Source organism: Microtus oregoni, unplaced genomic scaffold (assembly GCF_018167655.1).
Source record: "Microtus oregoni isolate MIOR12 unplaced genomic scaffold, Mior012 000054F_ref0000373, whole genome shotgun sequence".
Classification (NCBI taxonomy): Eukaryota; Metazoa; Chordata; class Mammalia; order Rodentia; family Cricetidae; genus Microtus; species Microtus oregoni.
In genome coordinates, this window is record NW_024543830.1 from 14,717,436 (window position 1) to 14,739,927 (window position 22,492).

At 50.9% G+C, this 22,492-nt stretch overlaps 1 protein-coding gene across 2 annotated transcripts in view; it reads right to left on the reverse strand.

The window, feature by feature from the left end:
* Nucleotides 1-6,789: 6,789 nt before the first annotated feature.
* Nucleotides 6,790-22,492, reverse strand: part of LOC121437863 (sodium-dependent neutral amino acid transporter SLC6A17) — a 49,466-nt gene continuing 33,763 nt past the window's right edge. For both annotated transcript variants that reach the window (XM_041637967.1, XM_041637968.1), the window contains exons 7-12: nt 16,652-16,893; nt 16,203-16,395; nt 13,906-14,098; nt 13,186-13,345; nt 11,274-11,436; nt 6,790-10,802 (exon numbers count right to left, since the gene is read on the reverse strand). In XM_041637967.1, the coding sequence (XP_041493901.1) occupies nt 10,434-10,802; nt 11,274-11,436; nt 13,186-13,345; nt 13,906-14,098; nt 16,203-16,395; nt 16,652-16,893 (1,320 nt within the window). In that variant the 3' untranslated portion in view covers nt 6,790-10,433. The remainder of the gene's footprint in view (nt 10,803-11,273; nt 11,437-13,185; nt 13,346-13,905; nt 14,099-16,202; nt 16,396-16,651; nt 16,894-22,492) is intronic.

Here is a 22,492-nt window from a genome sequence, read left to right on the forward strand (position 1 = left end):
ATGGTGCTGAGCAGGGAAGTGCTTTGGGTCTAGGTGGAGGGAAGTCCTAAACCTGAGGCTCTCCTTGAAGAAATGGTGAGTGTGGCCCTGAAAATCGTCAGGTTGAAGGCCCTGCTCCCTGTTGCTATGAAGGGACCACAGGAAGGGCCACACTCTGCCTCATGCCATCTTAGGATCATATTACTGTCCCATTCCTTGCAGTTTGTCTTTTCCTGTGGTTCGGCTCCTCTAGGCTGCACTGTTTTTTTCATATTGCCTCTGAGGACCCATTTGCTAAGTAATTGAGAAGCTGCCATATCCAAAACATGAAGCATTGGATCTTGCTGGCCGTGTCCCAAGAGCAATTTCCATTTTCATTGGTTTTTAGTTGTTTTTTTTTTTTTAAGCCCAGAACCACACCTATGTCTTTACTCTCCTCCCTCTCCATCTCCTTTGCCTCTCTCTGCTGCAGGCGCTCTGCGTGATATGAAGAGGAGGTTTAAACAGAGTGCAGGATGATTGACACACCATACCTCATACTACATGTGTACCATCCGATTTCTGGATGAGGTGAACAAAACAATAAACTATCTGCAAGCCTGGGGCTTGCCTGTTCTTCAGAGAGAGGTTAAAAGTCCAACATAAATGCAAGGGATTTTTATAAGCAAGGGTTTCATCATGAATGAAGTAAATAATAATAATAATCTTTGATGATTTGAACTAGCATGCAAGCGAGGGCCACACCCTCATCTTCACCTCAGTCAGAAGCGCTCATTTGTGGGATCCTCTTTGTGCACCCCCGACTCCTCAGACACGCTGTCGGGATTTCAGAGTTTGGCTGCAGCAAAAACAAATTTTGCAACATGATTGAGAAAATCCCCATCTCTAGCCCAGGGAAACCGCTGTCCAGTTTGTGCGTCCATCTGCAATCTTAGTGGGGTGGTGATGAGTGTCTGCAGAGAATGCAGGAGGAACCCAGCCAGGAAGAAAAAAAGGCCACAAAATCAGAGAGGGAGATGAGAAAGCTGGTCTGGAGCTAGGGGGTCCCAAGAAGAACTCAAGAAAAGAATTGGTAAAGGTGGTCTAGGAGGAGGGCCAGCCCCTACTGACAGTTTATCCTAAAGCTCTGGATTAACCCACTCCATGGGCCTTTTTCTCTGGGCTAGTAAGGTTGGCACGCAAAAGCCTATTGCTCTCATCTCTGTGTGTGAGGTAATGCTATTATTCTCTTCCAAACCTACACTCCTGAAAAATGTGAGCCCCCTGCCCTGCTGTGAGTGGGTGGGTGCTGCCCCCTGGTGGTGCTTAACTAGCTTGTCCTCTGCTCCAAGCTGTTAGGTGTGTAGGAAACGGGCAGTTTGCTATTGGTTCCTAGTAGCTGCTGGTCCATGGATTCCTGCTGATTCCAAGACCTCAAGGCTTAGCCCCACCCTAACATACCCAGGAAAATGCCCACCCTCTCTGTTTTTCATTTCCTAAGATCCTGACAGCGTACAAAAGTAAGCAAGCCTACTTCCAACCCCTGCTTCACCCCGATCCTCTCCCCAACTTCATCCTGCAGCTTCATCCTACGGCTCTCTCTTCATCTTAGTCTTTCCTCTCCTTTCTCACCTGGGATTTTTCTTTTTGGCTGTCAACAAGAGCATCTAGAGCCAGTTCACACTGTGGAATCAGATATCAGACCAAGTAAGTTCCCTAGCTAGAATTAAGGGGTTAGCCAAAGAATAAGGGCAGAAGGCAAAGCCGAAATCCAGAGTGATGCCGGTACATGCTCTTGAGCTCCTGTATCCTTTGTAGGGCTCTCGAAGAAGCCTCTCCCCTCCTTATAGAGGCCAAAGGGAAACGGAAAGGCTAAAATCAAAGTCTTTCCCCCATTTAGAACATGCATATGGTCTCCCTCTTGGGGGTAACAGGTGCTATCTGACCTGTCTTCTACCGTCCTTTGGGATCTCCTTTTCTGAGAGGTTCCAGGCCAAGGAACTGGCCTATGGCGATCAGGGCAAAGTCATAATCCTTTGGTGCTCATGTCTCTCTCTTAGCATTCCAGATCCTGCCAGGGACCAACCCCTCCTTTTTCAGATCCAGGCCAAGGAGCCAGCATCCTTTCCCAGCATGCCCCGCTCCCTCTTGGCCTAGCAAATTGAATTGCTTTATCGGAGCTCATCACCAGGCACATGTGGCAGGCCTTTATTCTGTGCAGGGTGAGGAGGGCGGGCAAGAGGAGACTGCAAACTTGTTTGCTCAACAGCTCATCTTATTCTTCCACTCCCACCCCCAGGCTCTCGGGCTCCAAATCACATGGGAGAGCTGTCTCAGGAAGGGTCTAGAAAGAACATACCTAAGACAATGGCCCAGAGCCCTGTGGGCCATGTGGAGGCCAGCTACACTGATTCTGACAAGAGCTTCAGGCTCTTGTATTGCTTTAAAGATCTCAGGGAACTCCAGGCACCCTTTGATGCCCTTCCATCTCTTAAAAGGAAGAGACCAGAAAGGTGCAGATCATAATTCAGGCTGGGTCAGACCTCAGGGCTTCAGAAACTGGCTTAGTGTCATAGGGCTGGGCTGGAAGGGAGCAGGGTATGCTGGGAGGGACCCAGTGCTACCTCAGAGGCATGTTCCTGTTAAGGGATTTCAGGTCTATGCAGCAGCAGTGAACCTTGGAGATGGAGCTACACAGCTGGGTTTGGGCCCCAAACAGAGAAAGCACGGAGGCTTATGTGGTCTCCATGTGTAGGACAGTGTAAATGAGAATCACAGAGGCAGCTTAAGGGACCCCTCCAGGCATTTTTCCATCAAGGCTGTTGGGCTCTGGGAGGCAGCTGGGACTGAGGAGTGTGTACACACACACACACACACACACACACACACACACACACACACACAGTGCGGGGCCCAGCTGGCATGACTCCCTGGCACTCAACATCTCTCCATCCAGAAAAGTACAGATTCCTCCTACCTGGGCTAAGTTCCAAAGGAGCAGGTTCCTTCCAGTAGAGTAGTTAATTAGTACTGATGGGCCGGATCCCCTCCAGCAGGATCCTGGAGAAAGGGGAGCAGCTGTCTGGAGAGACAATTCAAACCCAGGCTCTTGTTAGGTCAGTCATAAAGTGCACAGATACAGCCCTTCTGACATGAGGGAAGACCCTGGGAGCCTGGGAGTGGCCCCCTACCAGGTCCTTCTGCTGTGCATGGAGTGATCTTATTCATGATACGTTTTCTGTTGACTTGCTCGTCTTCTCCCCAGCTCCCAGGTTCCTTCCCACCTAAGCTAGTGTGCCTGGCACCACAGGAAGGTGGACACACCAAGTCTCATTGTGATTGTACAAGACAAGAAACCCTGCCTGATCCGAGCCTTTGTGCAGATTCTCAGTGGTTAGTACAATTCTAGGCACTCTGAATACCTGTGCCATGCCCGATGCAAGGGATCAGAGGAGGAAGGTTAGAAGCAGGAGACGGTTGGGGTCCCTCCCATCAGGGCCTTGCAGCATGGGAAACCATCCACTGGGTTGGATCGGGAAAGCAGGCTTTGGCCACGGTTTCCCCTCTGCTTGGTTGTAGGAATTCTTACCCCTGGCCTCTATGTCCTCAACTGTTATATGAGGTGATTTGGTCAGAGAAGCCCTCAGATTCACTTCCTGGTTATTTTCACTGTGAAACAAATTGACCTAAAATGTAAGTTTAACAGTCATTTTCTTTCTTTCATTCTTGTTTATGGGCCAGAAAGGTAGGAAGGGCTCCGTTGAGCAGTGCTTGGAACTCATGCAACTGCAACCACACATCCACTGGTACTGCAAATCCATGAGACTCCTGAGCCGAGTGTTCAATACGACACACTCCCATGGCTGGTGGTTGACACGGCCATCGGCTAAGAGCTCAGCTGAAGCTGTCAATAGAAGCATAAACACACGGCTTCTAGCCCTATTGTCTCTGTGAGGTACCAGGGCTAACCTTACAAAGCAGCAAGCTCCCCCAGGAACCATTATCCCTCATGGCTTCTAGCCTTGTAGTCTCTGGTACCAGGGCTAACTTCACAAAGCAGCGAGCTCCCCCAGGAACCATTATCCCTAGAATACCGCGAGGAAGTGGAACTCTCCTTGTTGATGCAGCCTTCCTTGCAAGTCACATAGTATTATTTCCTCCATTTTCTGTTGGTCAAAGAGGGGATTTGCTTGCCCAAATTCAAGAGGAAAGGTAGAGAAATTTCTTGATGGGAGAAGGGTTAAAGAATCCTTTGAAAATTCACCAACAAATGAGCTGCCACATTCCTGGAGCTTATAGCATTCTTTAGCCCATGCCTATGGGCTGGATGAGGCTCTGTGTCTGGCTGTGGCTAAGGAGCAAACACAACCCTGGTGGGATTAGTGAGCACCCACTTCCTTGGAAAGGGACATTCTCTTTTCTCCTTCCTTGGCTTTTTCCTGAGTTAGGCTGAGACTGTCTTTTAACAATGGTCCTAGGATGCTGGTTTATTGCAGTGGTAGATGCACTCACCCAGGTTTGGAATCGAGAAGAGAGCTGTGCTTACTTATCATGTGTTAGAACCCCCTATGGAAAAAACTTCTCTGCTAGGTTCCAACTGGTACCTCAGGAGTCCGTTTATTTCTTCCAGCATCTCAAGGAAGGGATTTTATTGTCATACAGGGCTCAGAAGGTTAAGTGGTCTGCCCAAGGTTGGTGAGAGACTCATGATTGGAACAACCTCACACTGCCTGCCCCTGGGGTGAAAATGGGGCAGAAACTCTCTCGTGTTCTTCAGCATGCCCTTATCATCTTGCTGCTCACTGCCTCCATTCAGGCCCCGAATTTAGCTGCTCACCTCCTCATTAGGAGAGATTCCCTGTGTGTCTCAGTTCTGCACTTCATACTGAGATCCTCTCAGGAAAAGCATCCACAGACATGCCCACGATGGATGATGGAGACGTCCGAGGCCCAGAGTGGTATCCTCCCATTTCTAATCTACAGTGAGGTCTGGGTGCCCTATGAACAGATGCCAAGGCCCATAGACCATGGTGGAGGCGAAATATCCCCAAGCCCAGGCCTCAAGAAATAGGCAGCTTCCAGCTGAGCTTCCATTTTTTTTTATTTTTATTTATTTTTTATTTTTTGCTCTTGAAATGGTCTCCCCAGGCACTGTGAGCCATCAGGTGAGAATCTGGTCCCTAGAAATGAACTGTGTCAGAAAGGTCAGTTGCAGAAAGTCACTCTGACGAGCAAGCCCAGCTGAACCCCACTCCTACCCATTTCTACGCAGGAATTAGATATTTGATGCATGTGAGGAAAGGCTCCCTTGGGACTTCCAGACCAGCTCTTCCATGAACTGAATACCCCTTAGTTCCCACTGATCTACAGGCCTAATCCATACTGGAATTCCCCATTCACAAAATCATGAGGTATGGTATGATGGTTATTTTAAAATTTGGACTGACTCGGAGTACGGCAAAAGATTATTGATTCAGGTGTGTTATCTACTTCAAACTATTCTCTCCCCCTCTTCTTCTTCCCCCTCCCCTCTTCTAAATTAGAAAAGGTAGGCTCAGAGAGATTAAGTAACTTGCCTAAGGTCTCTCGGGAAAGACAAGACCATCCTGACACTTAAACTTTACTTTGAGGACTTAGCTTCCGAGTTCCACTGCCGTGAAGCCCTTATATAGTGTCTTAGGGTCCGTGTACCCCTCCTGGAGGGATAGCTGCCATTTCAACCAAATTTTCCAGAAGTCTGAGTAGCTGTATATAGAATGATTTGTCCAACACTGGGACATTCCCTTGTCTGAGAGATAAGTAGGGGGATTTGATGGAACAAAAGAGGTGCCTCCTTGGTCAAATCAGGGCACTGGGTGCTGGTTTGCCTGTTGTGGGGGTGTTGTCTCTGGCTAACATGGAGTCTACCCCATGGTGCATTCTTAATGTTTATTATGAATACTCTGCAGAGTCTGTGACAGTTGAAGAGGAGGTTTCCCAGGCTAAAACGTGGACAGAAAGGGGTTCCTGCCACCTGGTGGCTGCTCGTGGAACAACGGGAGACAGGGACAGGAAATGGAAGGTCCCTTTGGAGGGCCCTGCTGAATGAGACAGAGAGGGAGGGCAGGGTGGGCAGCGTTGATCCAGACCAGGATGAGGCTGGAAGAGAGTGAGGTTCTTCCCGAGACTGTGCTCCTAGTGGAGGCAAGAAAGGGGCTTCTCCGCCACCAGCTCTCTCTGTTCTTCACGGTCCTGCATTCAGTGGGTGCTTATATAACAAAACTTGGGGTATCACACCTTATACTTCACCTGTAGCTTCCGCTGAAGATTCCAAAGGACAGCATTTGCAGTGTGTGTGTGTTGGGGGGGACTCTCAGCACTTAGAGCACGGCTTTCTGGAACCAGCCCACTTCCCTAAGGACCAAGTCAGGCCCCTGCCTTTTGTGTTCCCCACAGACCTCTGGTACTGCACCCTTGCAGAGTGTACATATGTCGCTTTTCCCTGAAGCCAGGCAGAGGAATGACCCCTGAAAAGTCCTGGAAGAGGACACTGAGCAGCACATCCTCATATTAGACAGAGCCTCATTTTCCTCGCCCAGAAAAAAAAAAATGTAGGTTCCAAACATTTCCCTCAGAGAAAAGACCTTAGCTGTACAGTTGCTGAGACATAGTAAGGCCAAGAACAGTGCACACATCGTCAATACCTAGGGAAGCTCCCAGGAAACTGGATATCCATCCTCAAATTTCTCAGCCAGCATCCATAAGAATAAAATCACACTTTTGTCCCAAAGCTCCCCTCAGCTCCCCGCACCCCTGGAAGTGTAAGAAAGGCAAGAGAGAGTGGTAAGAACAGACACTTTATTGTACACCAGGGTAGGGGAGACGAAGGAGGGGCCCTGGGGTGGCATTGCCTCATCCCCTCTCCTGGGCTGAATATCCTGACTCAGGGCTCTGACCAGTCCAGGACACATGGATTCTAACTGCTCTGAACCTGTGCCTGGCCCTGAAGAGACTGCCTGATATGTGTTTAGGTCTGTTTAAAGCAGGACTTCTCATGAGAAATGACCCTGGGCCCTCCTCCACCAGTTCCCTGCCCTTTCAGACCTAAGGGGAGGGACCAGCAGGGTACAGAGTCACAGGTGTATTGTGACCCGCCTCGCTCCCATTCCCTTTTCACAGTGGGGCCTACTCTGGTTGGGGGAGGGGTACGATAAGGAAAGGAAGAAGGGCAGTCCCTACCTGTTAATACTTGCAGGCCTGTGTGGGGCTGGCTCAGCCTCAGGGCTCACACAGGCTGCCTCTGGAGGGCATTTCCTGGCACTTAAAAAGCGGCAGCCCCTGAAGATTTATTGCTTGATGGCAGATGCCAACCTCACCTGCTTTCCCTTGGGTGCCTCACGTCTCCCCCACCACCCAAATTGGGCCTCAGGCTTCACACTGTCTCCCGGAAGAGGGGCCCAAGGGCTCCCTGAGCAAGAGGCTGGTGACTGGGGCTGGGGGACAGGCAGAACAGGGAACCCTTAGGTGTACCTCTGCCCTGCCCCAACTCAATTGACTCACAGCCCCCCCGAAACCCCTTGTCTCCTGGTGGGCACTGTTTGGGCAGCACTAACCAGCAGCAGTGGGGATCCTGGCCCTCACTGCCAGGTCCTCCAAGGAAGCTGGGGCTTGATCTTCAGTGTCAGGAGACTTCACCTCATCTCTCCTGAGGAGCCAGCAGAGGTCTAAGGAGCAGCTGTTGCTTTCTGGGTACTCGGGACTCTTTCAAGGTCAAATGCAGGACAGAAAGGCAGAGAGACGCCTCCCTCGGACAGCTGTCCTAAGAAACCCAGTGCTGTCTGCTGAAGACCGAGTGCCTCCAGGGTGAACAACAGAAGGTTGGCTAGAAAATAAATGGGGCTCCCCCGCCACCCAAGGCCGTCCTTCCATGGAAGGACATGAGACATGAGTCACCTGTGGGAAGCAAGCCTTTCCCCATAGCTAGTGCTCTCTGAGGTGTCTGTCCTGAGGCTTCCCCATAGAGCTAAGAGGAAGACCCAGGTCTTCAGAAGGTGGTGAACACTGGGTGGGGGGGTGGGGGTGGGGGTATCACAGATCAGCACCTTATGCACTCACACCTACCAATGTCTCTCTCTCTCTCCCACACACACACACACACACACACACACACACACACACACACTCACGGAGAAAGGGAGCACGTGCTCTAGGACCTATGTCCAACTCACAGCAAAGATGCAACCAGGACAGGTTCCGGCCTACAGCTAAAGGCTACGACAAACCCTACAGAGCCCACAACGCACAAGCAAGCAGCCTCGGCTCGGTTCCCCTCCCCCCACTCACCGCAGGCTCACAGGCTGGGGCCTGGCCCAGCCACGCTACAAAATTAAAAATATATCAAATATACAATGAAAATAGATCTGTACAGCACTGAGGATGAAAATAGCCCACCAGCCGCAGTATAATATGGGGTTTGTCATTTCACAGCAAGGACACCCACATGGACAGATTGAATGCACAATAGAAATAGCATAGAGAGGAGTAGAGATAGTGGAGTCCGCTGGGGCCTGCACTTCCTGTTTGCTAATTCTGCTCGGGACTAGGCACGGGGCCAGGGAGAAGGTGTTGTCAGGCAAGGGGGGCCGATGACGGGATGCCGCACCCCCAAAGCGCATCTCTTCAGGGATATTCGGACTCCCTCTCACCTCAAATACTAGGACAGGTGGAACTGAGAAGGCTACAAGGGAGAGAAGGAGGTGAGGAACTGAGGAAAGAGAGAGATGGCAGGAGGAGGGGATGGACCTTTCAGGCTAGGAAGGGAGGTAACCAGTAGGCATAGGAGTAGAAGGTGGGCACCTGGGCCTAGTCTGCCCCTCTCAGTACTGAGGGAAGTCAGGGCCAAGAAAATGACCCCAGGAACCTCTGGAAGTTACCCAGGTCAGTTCCTGTCCACCAAAACTTTGAAATATATATATATATATATATATATATATATACACATATACACATATATACACACATACACACATATATACATTTATGTATGTGTGTATATATATATCCACCCATCCATACATCCATCCTAGTCTGCCAGTCATACATAAATATATACACATTCACACACACATATATATGGATATATATATCCATACACCATCTCTCTGAGGTCATACTGCAGAGAGATACCCTGATTCTCAGGTCAGTTTCTGAGTCCTTACAGGCTGCTCTGAAACAGTCCCTCTCCCCAGGGGAGCTTTGATAGAAGGACAGGGACACTGCCAGAGGCTGTACCTTCTCAGGGCCTAAAACCAGAGGCTCTTTGCTTTGCCACTGCCCTCCACCCCCGGCAGCCTCCATCCTGCCCAGAATCACCTGTGCCATATCTCTGAACAGACTGGGGGAGTTTGGGAAAGTTTCCAAGGTGTCTTCACACGAGGTGCACACCGGAGGCTGTGCTTGTGCAGCAGGGAGAGCGAGAGGCAGCCCGAAGGGGCAGTGAAATGACCTGTCTTTCCCTAGAAACGAGGGCTCCTGGTGACACGGCCCTGAACTCCAGGAACCCCCATTCCAGGAGAGAAGCTGCCACGAAAGAGGATGGCAAGCTCCGGGTGAGAGCGGAAGAGAGTGTTTCACTTGTGCTCCAGACCTAGGCTGTGCTGGAACCCTTAGGTTGTGCTCTGCAAACCTCGCCTGGCGCTGCCCCTTTTCTCCCTGGGACAGAGGCCAAGACCACCACCCCTGGCGCCAGGCTGGATAGTGGAGATCCAAAAAAATGGCTAAACCCTAGTTAAGGTGACCCCTCCCTTCACCATGCTTCCAGGCAGAATCAGGAACATACCCGGTCTGCCCCTGGCAGGAGAAAGAGTCATTTCAAAGATTCCATGAGCTGGCTGTGGAGCATTCCTTTCAATGCTCAGGTTCTCGCTCAAGCCAGAGGGTACCGCCTATCTCGTAAGACAGAACTGAGGAGTTTCCTGACACACGTGTCCCTATCCCCATCTTAGCTCAGGAGCAGCCATGCTGGGCTGACAGGATGATGTGTTCTGTTCTTACGGCAGACTGGGCTAAAGTCTACCTCCTGTGCCCTCGGCCCTGAAGCCTCTGCCCACTACCACCAATACCAACAGCGCAAAGCGAGCCTCCCCAAGACCTGAGAACTGCAAGTGGTAGGTTTCACAGGGAGAGGGGGTGTCGAGTCCTAAAGTGCCCACTTGAAGTTCCCCCATACTGGGGTTGTTGTGGTCACATGGCTGCAACTTGGCAAGAGTTCTCAAAAAGTTACATGGGGTGGAGGCCTGGACGAGGGGATGAAATTGTCCCCAGTCCCCTGCTCATAGGTAGAGGGAGTCTGCTGGGACTTGGGTGGGGAACAAGGCCGGGCAGATCCCCTCTCCGTGGACTAGCCTGGGTCTGGCAGCTACCACGGAGGAAGAGACTAGGCCCAGCCAAGTGGGCAGGTTGGGTATTGAGGGGAGGTGGGCAGAATGGCACAGTGGTCACAGCTCTGATTCAGGGGTGCTGGCCAGGAGGTAGCCGCTTCCATAACGTCCATTGGGATTGCCGCTGCTCTCCAGGGGCGATGTGCTGCCGGGCCCCAGATAGGAGCGGTGGGTGGGCATGGGGGAGGGAGCCTCGCTGGGCACCTTGCTGAGGATGAAGCGGGTCTCATCGTTCTCCTCCAGATTGGAAATGTCCTTCATCATGCGGCCCTTCTTGTAGGACACAGAGAGGGTGTTGGAGCCGTCAGAGAGCAGGTGGAAGTGCCGCAAGATGAACACCACGGGGATGGGCAGGGTTGCCACAGCGATGAGGGTGATCAGCAGTGCCATGGCCCAGTTGGGGAAGTACAGGTAGCGCTCTGCAGCCTAAGGGTTGAGAGCAGGAGGGGTGCTGCAGGGCACCAGGCAATGCCCCTCCCAAGCCTACAGGCTGATTTTTTCCCACACTTGCCTATGGCCTCCCCTCCTCCCCTCCTTCCCTCCCTCCACCCTGGCCAAGTAGCAGTAGAGTTGGCGTCCCCAGTAGATCACCTTGGCTAAAGGGGGGCTCAGTGTCTACATCTGTAGAAAGGGCAGGCAATTCCACACCATAGACACGAAAAGACACTGCCTTAGAACACCCGAGGAGTATGCTGATTTTGCCCAACTCCAGTTTCTCCGTTTATGCTAGAGGAATAACGCCACTCCTTAGGGCTGTCCTACAGACTGTACGTTAGGAAGACAGGGCACCTGGCAAGACCTGTCACGGAGCTGCTGTCCTAAACAAGTTTGTTCCGATTATCTGTAAAGGCCTGAGAAGATGCAAGTGGTTCTGGGGTTTGCGGGGCCACCACTCACCTCTTCTTTGATCCAGGCACTGTAGCCTGGGGGCGACACCCCCAGCTGAATGATGCTGGCTGTGGTGAGAACAGCCATGAACAACGGGGACACGAACTTCCACATGTAGAAATAGAAGCGATAGGGTCGGAAGCCCAGCATCTCTGTTAGCTCCTGCATAAACCTGCCAGACAGAGCAGAAGACAAGAGCAGTAGGCACCTTTGCCACCGTGCCTTCCCTTTCCCTTACGGTCACTTGTTTCTGACCAATCCCTTCTGGGTTCTGCTAGCCTTTGTCTTCGGGGTTCACAGTGTGAAGCCCCAGTGGTCTCCAGGAGGCTCTGCTTTGCCTATTTCACACCGGAGATTTGATTCACTAGGCAGGCCGGGGACCAGTGGATGGGGATAGAAAGCTGAGTTCTCAGGGTGCTGCTGCCTCCCACCTGCCGTGCTCACGCTTCCCCCTGCTGGAGAAGAGGCAGTAATGCACCTAGCATGGGAAGGAAGAAGCTTCTAAAAATCCTAAGGTCTCTAAATTAAGGAGGCAGGCAGGCTACAGTTTTGGGTGGTATACAAAATGCATCTTTACCTCAATCACGCTAACCGAACCTGGCCACTCCTTCTGTTGTAAGTGCAAGCAACCTCAAGAGTGTTAGCGCTACTTGTGACTGAATCAGACATTCTCTTATCACCGCCTGCTATGGAAGATACCAGAAACACATATGTCCACCACTGTTTTTAAGTGACAGCTGTTACTAGACCCACAACCAGATCTCCAGACTTGTTGTGGTACAAAGAGAGTACACACTAAACCACACTAAACAATGCTTAATCCGTTCTCAGTACCATTGGTTTTCTATATAATTATGGATAGCTAATTGCATGCATTTGAAAGGGACACTGTGAGAACAGGCACAGGGGCTTCCACAAGCTGCACAGGAGTCCACGGCACCACAGTCCAAGCCCTTCTGGCAGAGCCTTCCAGCCCCAGCGCGTGCGGTGAACACGGAGTCCGCTGTCCCTTCCTTTTCTCATCCCGCCGTCAATTCGCTCCTCCTTCCTTCCCTTCTGTTGTCTTTTGAGACAGGGGTTTTCTGTGAGCCCAGGCTGGCCTCAGACTCATGGCAATCCCACCTCGGTCTCACAGGTGACAGAATAATAGGCATTTGTCTTCACCCCTGTCCTGGGCGCTCCTTCTCTTATGCTTTCTGCCCCTCCTCCTCCTGTGCCCTCCCAGGAAGCAGATGTCCCCTGTGAGACACACTGGATTCCAAACCCATCTGGACATCAAGGAGGGTCAGGCTGAGCTTCGCAGTGGAAGGCCTGGGCCTCTCTGAGGACAAGGACAGTGAACACAGTCAACACCAAGAGGGTAGGAAGGTGGTAGTCCTGGGAGTCCCCGGGAATGAAGATTTGACCGTAAATAAGAACTGGCTGTAAGTGGAGATCTGCCTTGGGTCAGGCCATGAAACCAGATCTGACCTTACTGCTAAACCCCCTTTCTCTGCAAATCTTGAGGCCAAAACCCATTCCTTAAAATTATAAATCAGGCTGCTGGAGTCTACTTGGAGGGCGGGGGGGGGGGCTTGGAATCCCAGCCAAGTGCTACACAAGCTAAGCAGCCATCTCTGGACTGGTCTTCGGCAAAGGGGCTGCGATAGTTAATTGTTTAGGCTGACGTCAGGATCGGAACCTAGGATCCCAAGGTCCTTAGCATGGCTCTGTCTCTTACTAACCAAGCAGCCTCCAATATTCTTGTCCTCTTTAGAGGCCTCAGTTTCCTGGTGCCCAGGGGCCCTTTAGCTCCCATAGTCTGTAATCTCTTGCCCCTTTCAGAAGCAGCCTCGAGAACGCAGGTTTCCCCCCGAAAAGTCCTCATGGGAAAGAACCCCCCTCCTCCACCTGTCCCCATCACTCTCTATGACCTCCTTACTTCTTGGTCCCATAAATCCAGGCCACAGCGATGTTCTCAAGGATGACGATGACGGTGAGTGGCAGGGTGGCCGAGTAGTCATCGAACATGGTGACGAAATAATTTCCGGAGCGCTGGACGAACAACAGCCCCACGAAGAATGCAAAGACACAGCAGCCCACTACAGAGAGCCGAGAGGCCGGTGTGGGGGCAAAGGTGCAGGGTGGGGGGGACCCGGCTACCCCCCCAGCATGCTGCTCCCAAGCAGGCCTGCAGCCTGCCCCCTCTATGATTCACAGGCACGGCCCTGCCCTGCAGGAGAGCGCTGGAAGCTGAGGTTCTGAGCTCCCCCTACATCAGGCAGGGGACTCTTGAGGAAGGCATCAACTCTGCTTTCTCCCTCATGCTCCCTGCTCTGGGCACAGCATCAAGCCCAAGGCAGCTGCTTCACTTAAATACTGAACTGAATTGAGATGATTCAGCTGATTAGTCCTACGATCCTTTCCCGGGAAACCTTAGTTTTCCCATTTGAAAGGAGGAAGCCACTACGCCACTCCTCCTCCCCAGGGATGCAGGGAAGAGGTAGACGGGGATCCTGAAAGGCACATCCAGGTCCAACTGTCTATCATCAGGGAGAAGAGCCTTCTGCAGATGGGGTGACAAACCGCCCAATCAATTCAGAACCTGATTATCACATGCGTGCCGGGCTGGTGTCTGGCAGGGTGACAGGGAGTTACTTACCTGTGAAGATCTCCTTGGGCACCTTGAAGGTGTCGATGATAGGTGTGGTGATTCCCGCCATCGTCCCGATCATGCTGCCCAGGCCGAGGTTGATGAGCATCAGGAAGAACATGACAGACCAGAAGGGGGAGGCCGGGAAATGTGTCATGGCCTCAGTGAAGGCGATGAAGGCCAGGCCTGTGCCCTGCACAGACTGAGGGTGGGGCAGAGAGTGGGGGCTACTCTTACTCCAGAGGTCCTCTGCCTCCTTCCCTCTGGAGGAACAGGAATCACCGTTCCCTCTTTCACAGGGCTCCCCATTGCTACTTGAACTCTTTTCAGCTTGAAAGAGAGGATCTCAAACCATAGTGAACATCAGAGTCTCTGGAGAGAGTTAGCTGTAGTGACTCACACCTATAATTCCAGCACTCAGAGGGCTGCCAAGAGTTCAAGGCCAGCTGAACTTCACATTGAGGTTCAGGCTTACCTGGACTACAGATTAAGATTGTCTCAAAGCAACCACACTAAACTAAAATGTTAAAAAAAAAAAAGTCCCTGAGAGTTTCCTTAGGGGACCTAATTCTACAGGTTGTTTCGGGACCCCAGTGGTCCAGGTGAAGATGCTCCTATCTAGAAACACACACACAGTGTAGGACCCTGCTCCTAAGACTCCTCTTTGCTGCAGCCACAGTGACCACTCCCAGTTCTGAACTGCTGAATTATAGACACCCAGGCTCAGCTGTCCAATGGGAGCAACTAGAGTCTTTAAATACCCACCCCTGTCAGGTTCTCCTGCAGAGACCACGATTTCACTGGGCGAAGGTTAAGGTGGTGTGACGTTTTCTAAAGCTATCAGGGGTCTCGTGGACAGCCCAAGTATGGAGCCACTGCTTTAATACAAGGGCCACACTGCCTGCTCACGTCACTCACAAGTGTCCTGTTACCTGGAGGGAACTTAGGAGTTCTCAGTTGTCATTTAGCTACTCTTGAAAAAACCTGCTGTATTCCTAGCGTTGTCAGAAGATCAGGTCACGGCTGTGAGAAGGGGTGGAAGGAGAGGATGCTGCCAGTTGGGCTCCTTTGCTCTTGAGTACGGGAGAGAAGCCAGAGATAGTGGGATGCAGCGCCCCCGGACTAGTGAAGCTGTCTTTTTGCTTTTCTTCTGTTAATCCTTTTTATTTAAGGGCACAGAATCAAACCCAGGATGCTAGACAGGCACTCTACCAACAAAACTACAGCTCCAAGCCATGGAGCAGCCTTTGGCATGGATCTCAGGCACCTCTATGGAAAGCTTCTGGTCTTGTGAAGAAACTCAGGGGCTAATGGGGCTTGCTATCCCCAACATGCGCCTTGGCTCTAGCCAGAGGCCTGGGATCTGTGGATCTGTCTGGTTGGTTTGCTGGTACCACTGTAGCAGAACGGGTCATTTTGAAAGTGCCCAGAGGTGCAAATGCAAACGCGAGAAAGTTATCCCCACCTCATCCTGAGCACTAATGGGGAGGAGCACCTCTGCTTAGCCCAGGAGCTAAGTCTCACTGTGACGGTGGAAGTGGGAGCACTGACGAGAGCAGGCGTCTCAAGGGATGAGGCGAACAAGGACTCTGGAACTAGAGCACTAATTTGTTTTCTTGCTTACTAGCTGTGAGACCCTGATCTCTCCCACAACCTACAGACTCCTTATTGATAAAACTGGGAACAATATTCATACTTAACTCATAGAGCTGCCGTAGGGGTCAAAGGAAATGGGAACTGGAGGGAATTAGCAATTACCTGGTCCACAGCTGTTGTTCTAAGTGGATTGTTTACACGGGGTCCTGTGTAGAAGAAGCCTGCTCAACAAAGGGGGATCCCGACTCAAACTGACAAGGGCTCCTGCGATTTCAGCGTTCCCTTTGACCCTCCATCTAATCATAAGCTTCCCTCTGGGCATCCTGACGCTTCCAGCCTTTCTCCATCTGTGCTCATAGTGAGTCTTCACGTGTTAGTAAGTGCATGACTCTGCGGCCATGGTTCTCAACCCGTGGGGCGTGACTCCTTTGGAGGTTAAACAACCTTTTCACAGGGGTCACATATAAGATACCCTGCATATCAGATATTTACATTGCAATTCACAAATGTAACAAAACTACAGTTATGGTGTAGCAACGAAATAATTTTATGTTTGGGGGGTCACCACAACATCAGGAACTGTATTAAAAGGTCACAGCATTAGAAAGGTTGAGAACCATTGCTCTATGGGCTTTCAAGGCCCAAGCTCCAGCCACTGAGCTTATCTTCGGATTCCTGCTTGTCCTAGGAAGGGCAGTTTGTTCCAGTACCTTGTCAAGTTCATCCTCCAGGAGGCAGGGATCCAGGCCCAGGGCTGAGAACTGTTTTTCCTTAACAGTCATGATGACGTTGTACATCTCGGAGTAGTCCTTGGTGGTCAGGTGTGAGAAGTTGACGTGGGGTGGAATGAGGTCACGGCTCAAGACGTTGGAGTTGAGGTACCCTAGAATCTTCTCAGCATTCCTGCATTGCAAAGAGGGCAAGACCTGGTAAGAAGGGAAGTGTGGGACCTGAGAGACCCCTCCCAGAAACCCAGGCAGGGCACCCATAGGCCACTGACAGAGACATCCAGGAGCCTATTCTTGTGGGCCAGGGCTGAGGAAGATGATGACCTCATCCCTTATGGGATGAAGGGGGCCTCTCATCCTGCCCAGCCCACCTGCTACCTTTGGGTGAGGCAGGCAGAGAAAGAAGGGACCGGAGGGGTCAGGCCACCTACTCGACCACACACTTCTCATTCATGATGTTGGCTTTGAAGCCCAGCACAGCAAACACCACGAGGGTGGCCAACACCGAGGTGAAGAAGTTGATGAAGGACACCAAGGCAGCATCGAAGTGGCAGTTATTGTCCTGTTTGTTGTAGCTGGAAAAGGCGATGACACCTCCGAAGCCCAGCCCCAGGGCGAAGAAGACCTGGGTGGCTGCCTCCCGCCACACCTGGGGGTCCAGCATCTTGTCCAGCTATGGGGATGACCATGGGGACAAAGACAGAAACAAAGAGATGATGGTTTTACCCATGTGCCCACCATCCCCCACCCTTTCCGCAGCCTCCAGAGCTGATGCAACATGGCCTGGTATTAAGCAGTTGTGGCCGGGAGATTCCAGGCAATTCCCCTAACTCTTCCACGCCTCAGCTTCCTCTGGTGCAAAGGACAACCTCAAAAATTAAAAATGCTGAGTGCTTGCTTACACAGGAGGCTGAACTATAAGAGAATTTGGGTGGCGTGGAGCTATTCCCAAAGTCTTTTTCAATTCAAATTTTCTTTCCCTCTTCATTCCTCAAGGTAGGAGCTAAGGAGAATGAACGAGGCAGGGTTCCAGCATCCTTGGAGTTTATGGTCTAACTGGAGAGATGGACATTGGTAAACTGATCCCACCAACAGATGCTAAATTGCAAACATGGCTGGGACAGTCGGCACTCGGTGTTCAGAACAGTTGTGACAAGAGGGTCAGGATGCTGCCCAGGGAGAGAATCCTCAAGCTGGCCATCTGACCCGGGACAGCAGAGATAAGAATATTGAGGAAGAGAAATCAGTGTGGGCATAGGGTGGCTTATAAAGGACATGGAAGTGCCTGAGGGGTTATGACTGGACTGGTGACGTGGTATAAATGGTCTGGCACAGGTAGGGGTGCAGGGGAGGCGAGCAAGTGGGGTAGTACAGGTGGGATGATACATACAGGAGGTGATACAGGTGGGATGGAGCCGTGCGTACAGCTGGGATATGTGGGAGGGGGAGGTGATCTAGGTGTGATGGAGCAGTGGGTACAGCTGGGGTGATGTGGGCAGGAGAGGTGATACGGGTAGGATGGAGCACGGGGTACAGCTGGGGTGATGTAAGCAGAAGACGCCATACAACAGTGCTGCAGGGGAGGGGCAGTGCAGGGGGGATAGTTCGGTGGTGCTGAGGAAACCCAAAGAGGCAAAGGCCTGTAGAGATCTTGGTATTCATTCTAGGAAAACACTTGATCCAGGATACACTAAGGAGCTGAAGAAAAAAGGCCACTATTAGATGTGCATACACAATAGTCATCGGTGTATGGAGCCAGGAAGCTGCAAGGAAGCACCTTCTGGAGCTCCAAGGGGCCTGGGATAGTGGCTTTCCTGCGGCCAGATGGTGCTGAGGGAGAGATTTAAAAGGGAGAATGAAGACCTGAAAGATGAACTGGAGTTGGGTTTGCTAGACTGGCCGGCCATGTTTGTGGTCTCCCTGGAGAGGGGGCTGAGGGAAGAGAGGTCCAAGGCACTGGGCAGAGCAGGTCTAGAAGGCAGTTTAGAGAGGTTGAGTTTAATGGTCTGGGAACTGTTGAACAGGTAGATAGTGCAGTTTACTGCAGGGAGCACAGCTGGAGACCGAGGTTGTCCTGTAGACAGACGGCGAGAAGAGGACAGGTCCTGGGGCCAAACCCATCTCTAGAGTTTCATGCAGGAAAGAGAAAGTCACCTCCAAGGGAGCAGTAGATCCATGGTGTGTGTGTGTGGGGGGGGGGGGGGTAGGAGGACCTGGATGTGGTACATCATACAGGGAAAGTTCACATTCCCAGTGACAGATCCTCAGGGATCTGTCAGCGGCAGGAGGTCACAGGTAGAATTAGCTGCTCAGGGATCCAGAGGTCCTGGAGCCAGGTGGAGGGAGGGAAGGCAAGAAGCCTAGGGAAAGAGTAGAGTCCAGGCATATAAGCTAGTTCTTGGAAGGGCCAGCCTTGGGCAGCAGAGCGGGTATTATCAGGAAACATCTGTGAAATCAGTGTTGCTGTTTTTCTATATTGTCGTTTTTTGTTTCAGGTGCTATGACTTGATGATTGGATGAAAACTTGGTGGGGGCAGGGACGTAGGAATGGAGAGTGGAGCTGTCCTCCACAAGAGCCCTTTGAAGTCCTCACTAGAAATGAAAGAGGGAGAAGGACAGGACAGGCTGCAAGCAGGTCGGCACCTCCAGTTTCTGCCTGCCGTTCGAGGTGTTTTTAATTTGACAGCCCTGCCTTCCCTGAAAAGCAAGAGGGGAAGGTGCGGAAGGGCAGATGCTGTATCAGTGGTCATGGAGGAGCCTGAAAGACAAATGGTCCTGGAAATAGGGAAGGGATCGCCTGTGGGCCACTGCGTATGCATAGACAAAGGTCTGCTCTGAACGGATGTTTGTCTTATGAGAAAGGGCCTCACTGTGTACTTCAGACTTGCCGAGAACCCATGCTTTTCCTGTGTACACCACTATGTCCAACACATTTTCACTGCGTGTGAGTGCTTGTGTACACGAGTGCATGCGTGTGTGCGTGAGTGTGTGCATGTGTGTGTGTTAATGTATACTATAAGGGGTGGAACTCTGGGCCTCCTGCATGCCAGGATCCTGTTCTGCTTCTCAGCTCCACCTCTAATACAGAAGTCTGGCTTTTGATACAGGATGAATGTTTTGACTTTTGCTTTGTTTTGATTTTTTTTTTTTTTTTGCAGAAGTACCCAGGTCCAGGGCTCCTATGTAAAACCTTGGGACTTGAGTGAGGCTTTGCTTCTGATTTTAATTTAGGACAGTGATATGGTGCCGTGAGACACAGCCACATGAACATTCCCCAGCAAGATTTGGGGCGGGACCCTGTAATCAAACACTTCGGGATGTCAGCAGCACAATAGGAATTTTCACACCAAGTGAATCAATAAGGACTATAAATAGGCTCGCATCTGTGCAGGTTGTTTGCCCTCCAAGTGAGTTCTACAGGAACCAAAGCACCTTTTTTTTTTTTTTTAAATTAAGAAACAGGGGTCTGTACTGGGTTTAATAGGAAAGCAGAGATTAGAGAAAAGGAGAACAGTCACTTGATTCTGAGAAATGACTCTTTAAACACCCCTCCCTCTCCAGAAGGCTCCAGAAATGACTCTTTAGACACCCCTCTCCAGAAGGCTCCAGAAATGGGCTGAGGGATTATATATACTCCCTCATGATGGTTGTGTGGCCATCACCGGTGTTTCCTGATGTCCACTGTGAGGATTTCACCTGTCTTTGAGACCTAAGCATGGGACTTTGTTAGGAATTTTGTCATTCCCTGAATCTATAGTGAGAATGCTGTGATATGTCAAGCCCCATCACCGTACAGGGCAAAATTCTTAAACAAAAGCAGCTATTCCAGGGGAGACAGCCCAGTCCCAAACTGACTAGTGGGTCTGGTCTAATAGCTTGAGGGACATCTCAAAGGACAGGGCAGGGTTCAGGTACATGCAATCATTTTGGTTATAAACAACTGTTTCTTTTATTAGGACCACAGCTGTCATTGCTCTTTTTATATATTATAAGATAAACAAAAGTAGAAATGGGCAGTGCAGCCAGCCCCTGCTATAGCCATTGCCAGTTTAAAACACGATCAACAGGAGACCAATCTGTTCTTCTGGATCCCACCCCCACCCTTAGCCCTAGATGATTTTGAAAGAGACTGATAGCTACAAATTGAGGTTTGAGGATCCATAAAAATCACCTAACACTAAAGCTCGCCCTTGGAGGGGTGACTGCCCTGTGTGAATGTTCTCCCACACCCTTGCTCCTAGTCCATAGCTTAAATGGGGGAGCATTTGCTGCTGGAGATACCCAAAGCTAATCTGGAAGTGGACTACATCAGGAGGCTTCGGGAGAGATCTCCTGACGTTACTTGATTTTAAAGGAGGCTCTTGTCAGGCTTCACGGGATGACAGTATGTACTTTCAGCAAGTGTCAGCGTAGGTCAGTTGAGACAGGATGCTCCACGTCCCTTCCAAACATTGGGATGAGACTACAAGAGGAGAGGTGGGCAGGGATTTTCTGCTCTGGAGAGAAGCCCATTCCCTCCCTGGAGCCCAGTGTGATGTAGCACTGGCTTCCTGCTGTTTCTTTCGCACAGCGTCTAAGTCACTTCCTGCCAAGGGAACGAGGTATTTTGCAGCACAGAAGATGTTTTCTGAATGCACAAGCAGCTGCTGAGCACCTGCCTGAGTGACACGTGACAGCAGCACACGCGTGACGGAAGCACACAGCCTTGCTTCTCGGTGCTTCTCTAGCACCTGCTCTGGCAGAGCCAGACTGAGCTACAAGACACCAGATGGCACTGGAGTGCAGAGTTCCCAGTGCCTAAGAACGGTGTCACCTTCACAAGGGACAGAGACAAGAATAGCTGTGCTTGCTAGGTGTACCCCACTTGCCAGGAGCAGTCCTAAGAGCTCTGTTGACAGCTCTGCAGAGGGGTATCACTTGCACCCCCACTTGCAGCTATAGAAGTGGGCCCCAAGAGTCAAGGAACCTCCCTAGTGGAAACTTGGTGGTGAGCTGGTCACAGGGGTCGCAAGGCTGGTCATCTTCTTTGAGTGGTCTTTGCTCAAACGGGAGTCAAGAAAGTCCCTCAACCAGACTGTTTGATTGGGATCTTGGAACCTCCAGGGACCTCTCTGCTTTTCCTTGAGAGTTAATATATATATTCTTGATCCTTTGGGCTCCTGTAGTGATATTTCATTTTTATTTTTAATAGATAAAGCTTGTCTGAAGTTCAGAGAGTAAAACAACCACACTGATCAGCCTTAAAGACCAGTCAGTGGTGATACACACCTTTAATCCCAGTAGCCACGCTAGTTTGCCATAGAAATCGGGCAGTAGTGGTGCAAGCCTTTAATCCCAACACTAGAGAGGAATATAAAATGGGAGGAGATAGCTCTCAGATACAGTCTCATTCTGAGATTCCTGGAGGCAGAATCGCCATTTCAGACTTAGGTAGAGAGGTAAGACCAGTGGCTGTTTGCTTTTCTAGCCTTCAGGTTGAAACCCAGTTTCTGTCTCTGGGTTTTTATTAATCATGCTACAGGCTCCTTTTCTTTACCACTTAATCTCAGAAGTATGGTTTCCTTCCCCAGAAATAAGTGATTTTGGCTTTCTGAGTATTATTCCGGAGGTTCAGACAGACACCAGCACATGAGACAGGCATCTCATGTTACAACGACTAGCGCGCTGCTCTGCTGTCTCACTCCATGGTTAATTCGCCTCTTTGGAAAGCATCCGTAATCAGAACACTTACCCGGAGAGGCATTAGAAGGCTTAAATGAATTGACACACACGCTGAGTATAACACAACTGTTTAAGCACCTCACTGACATGGAAAGCAATGTGCTCTCAGAATGTTCGTTTGCAAAAAGCTGCACCTCAGATTGCTGAGAGCTGGGGTGGCCCGTGCTACTGAGGTCACACCCATTCCGGAGCCACATCTACCAGACGGCTTTTAGGGTCATACCTGTCCACTATTCCCAAATGGACAGTGACCTCACACTCACACCTCCTCAGCCCTCCAGGGTCCCTCCTTCATTCCTACTCCAAGTTGGCCACTTGGTTTCCTGCCTCACTGAGAAAGATGCCACTATTGGAGGAAGACCATTAGAACCCCTCCCTACAGCTTCTTCCTGCCAGCACGGTGCCAAGTGCTGCCCTCTCCCTTGGTGAGTGTGGATGCAGCTAACGTCAACTCTTCCCCCAAAGGCACTGGGCCTCTCCCTGATGTCATCTGGATCTTTTTAAAGTGTACAGTTCAACAACGTTTAGCATACCAGTATTGAGCAATCGGT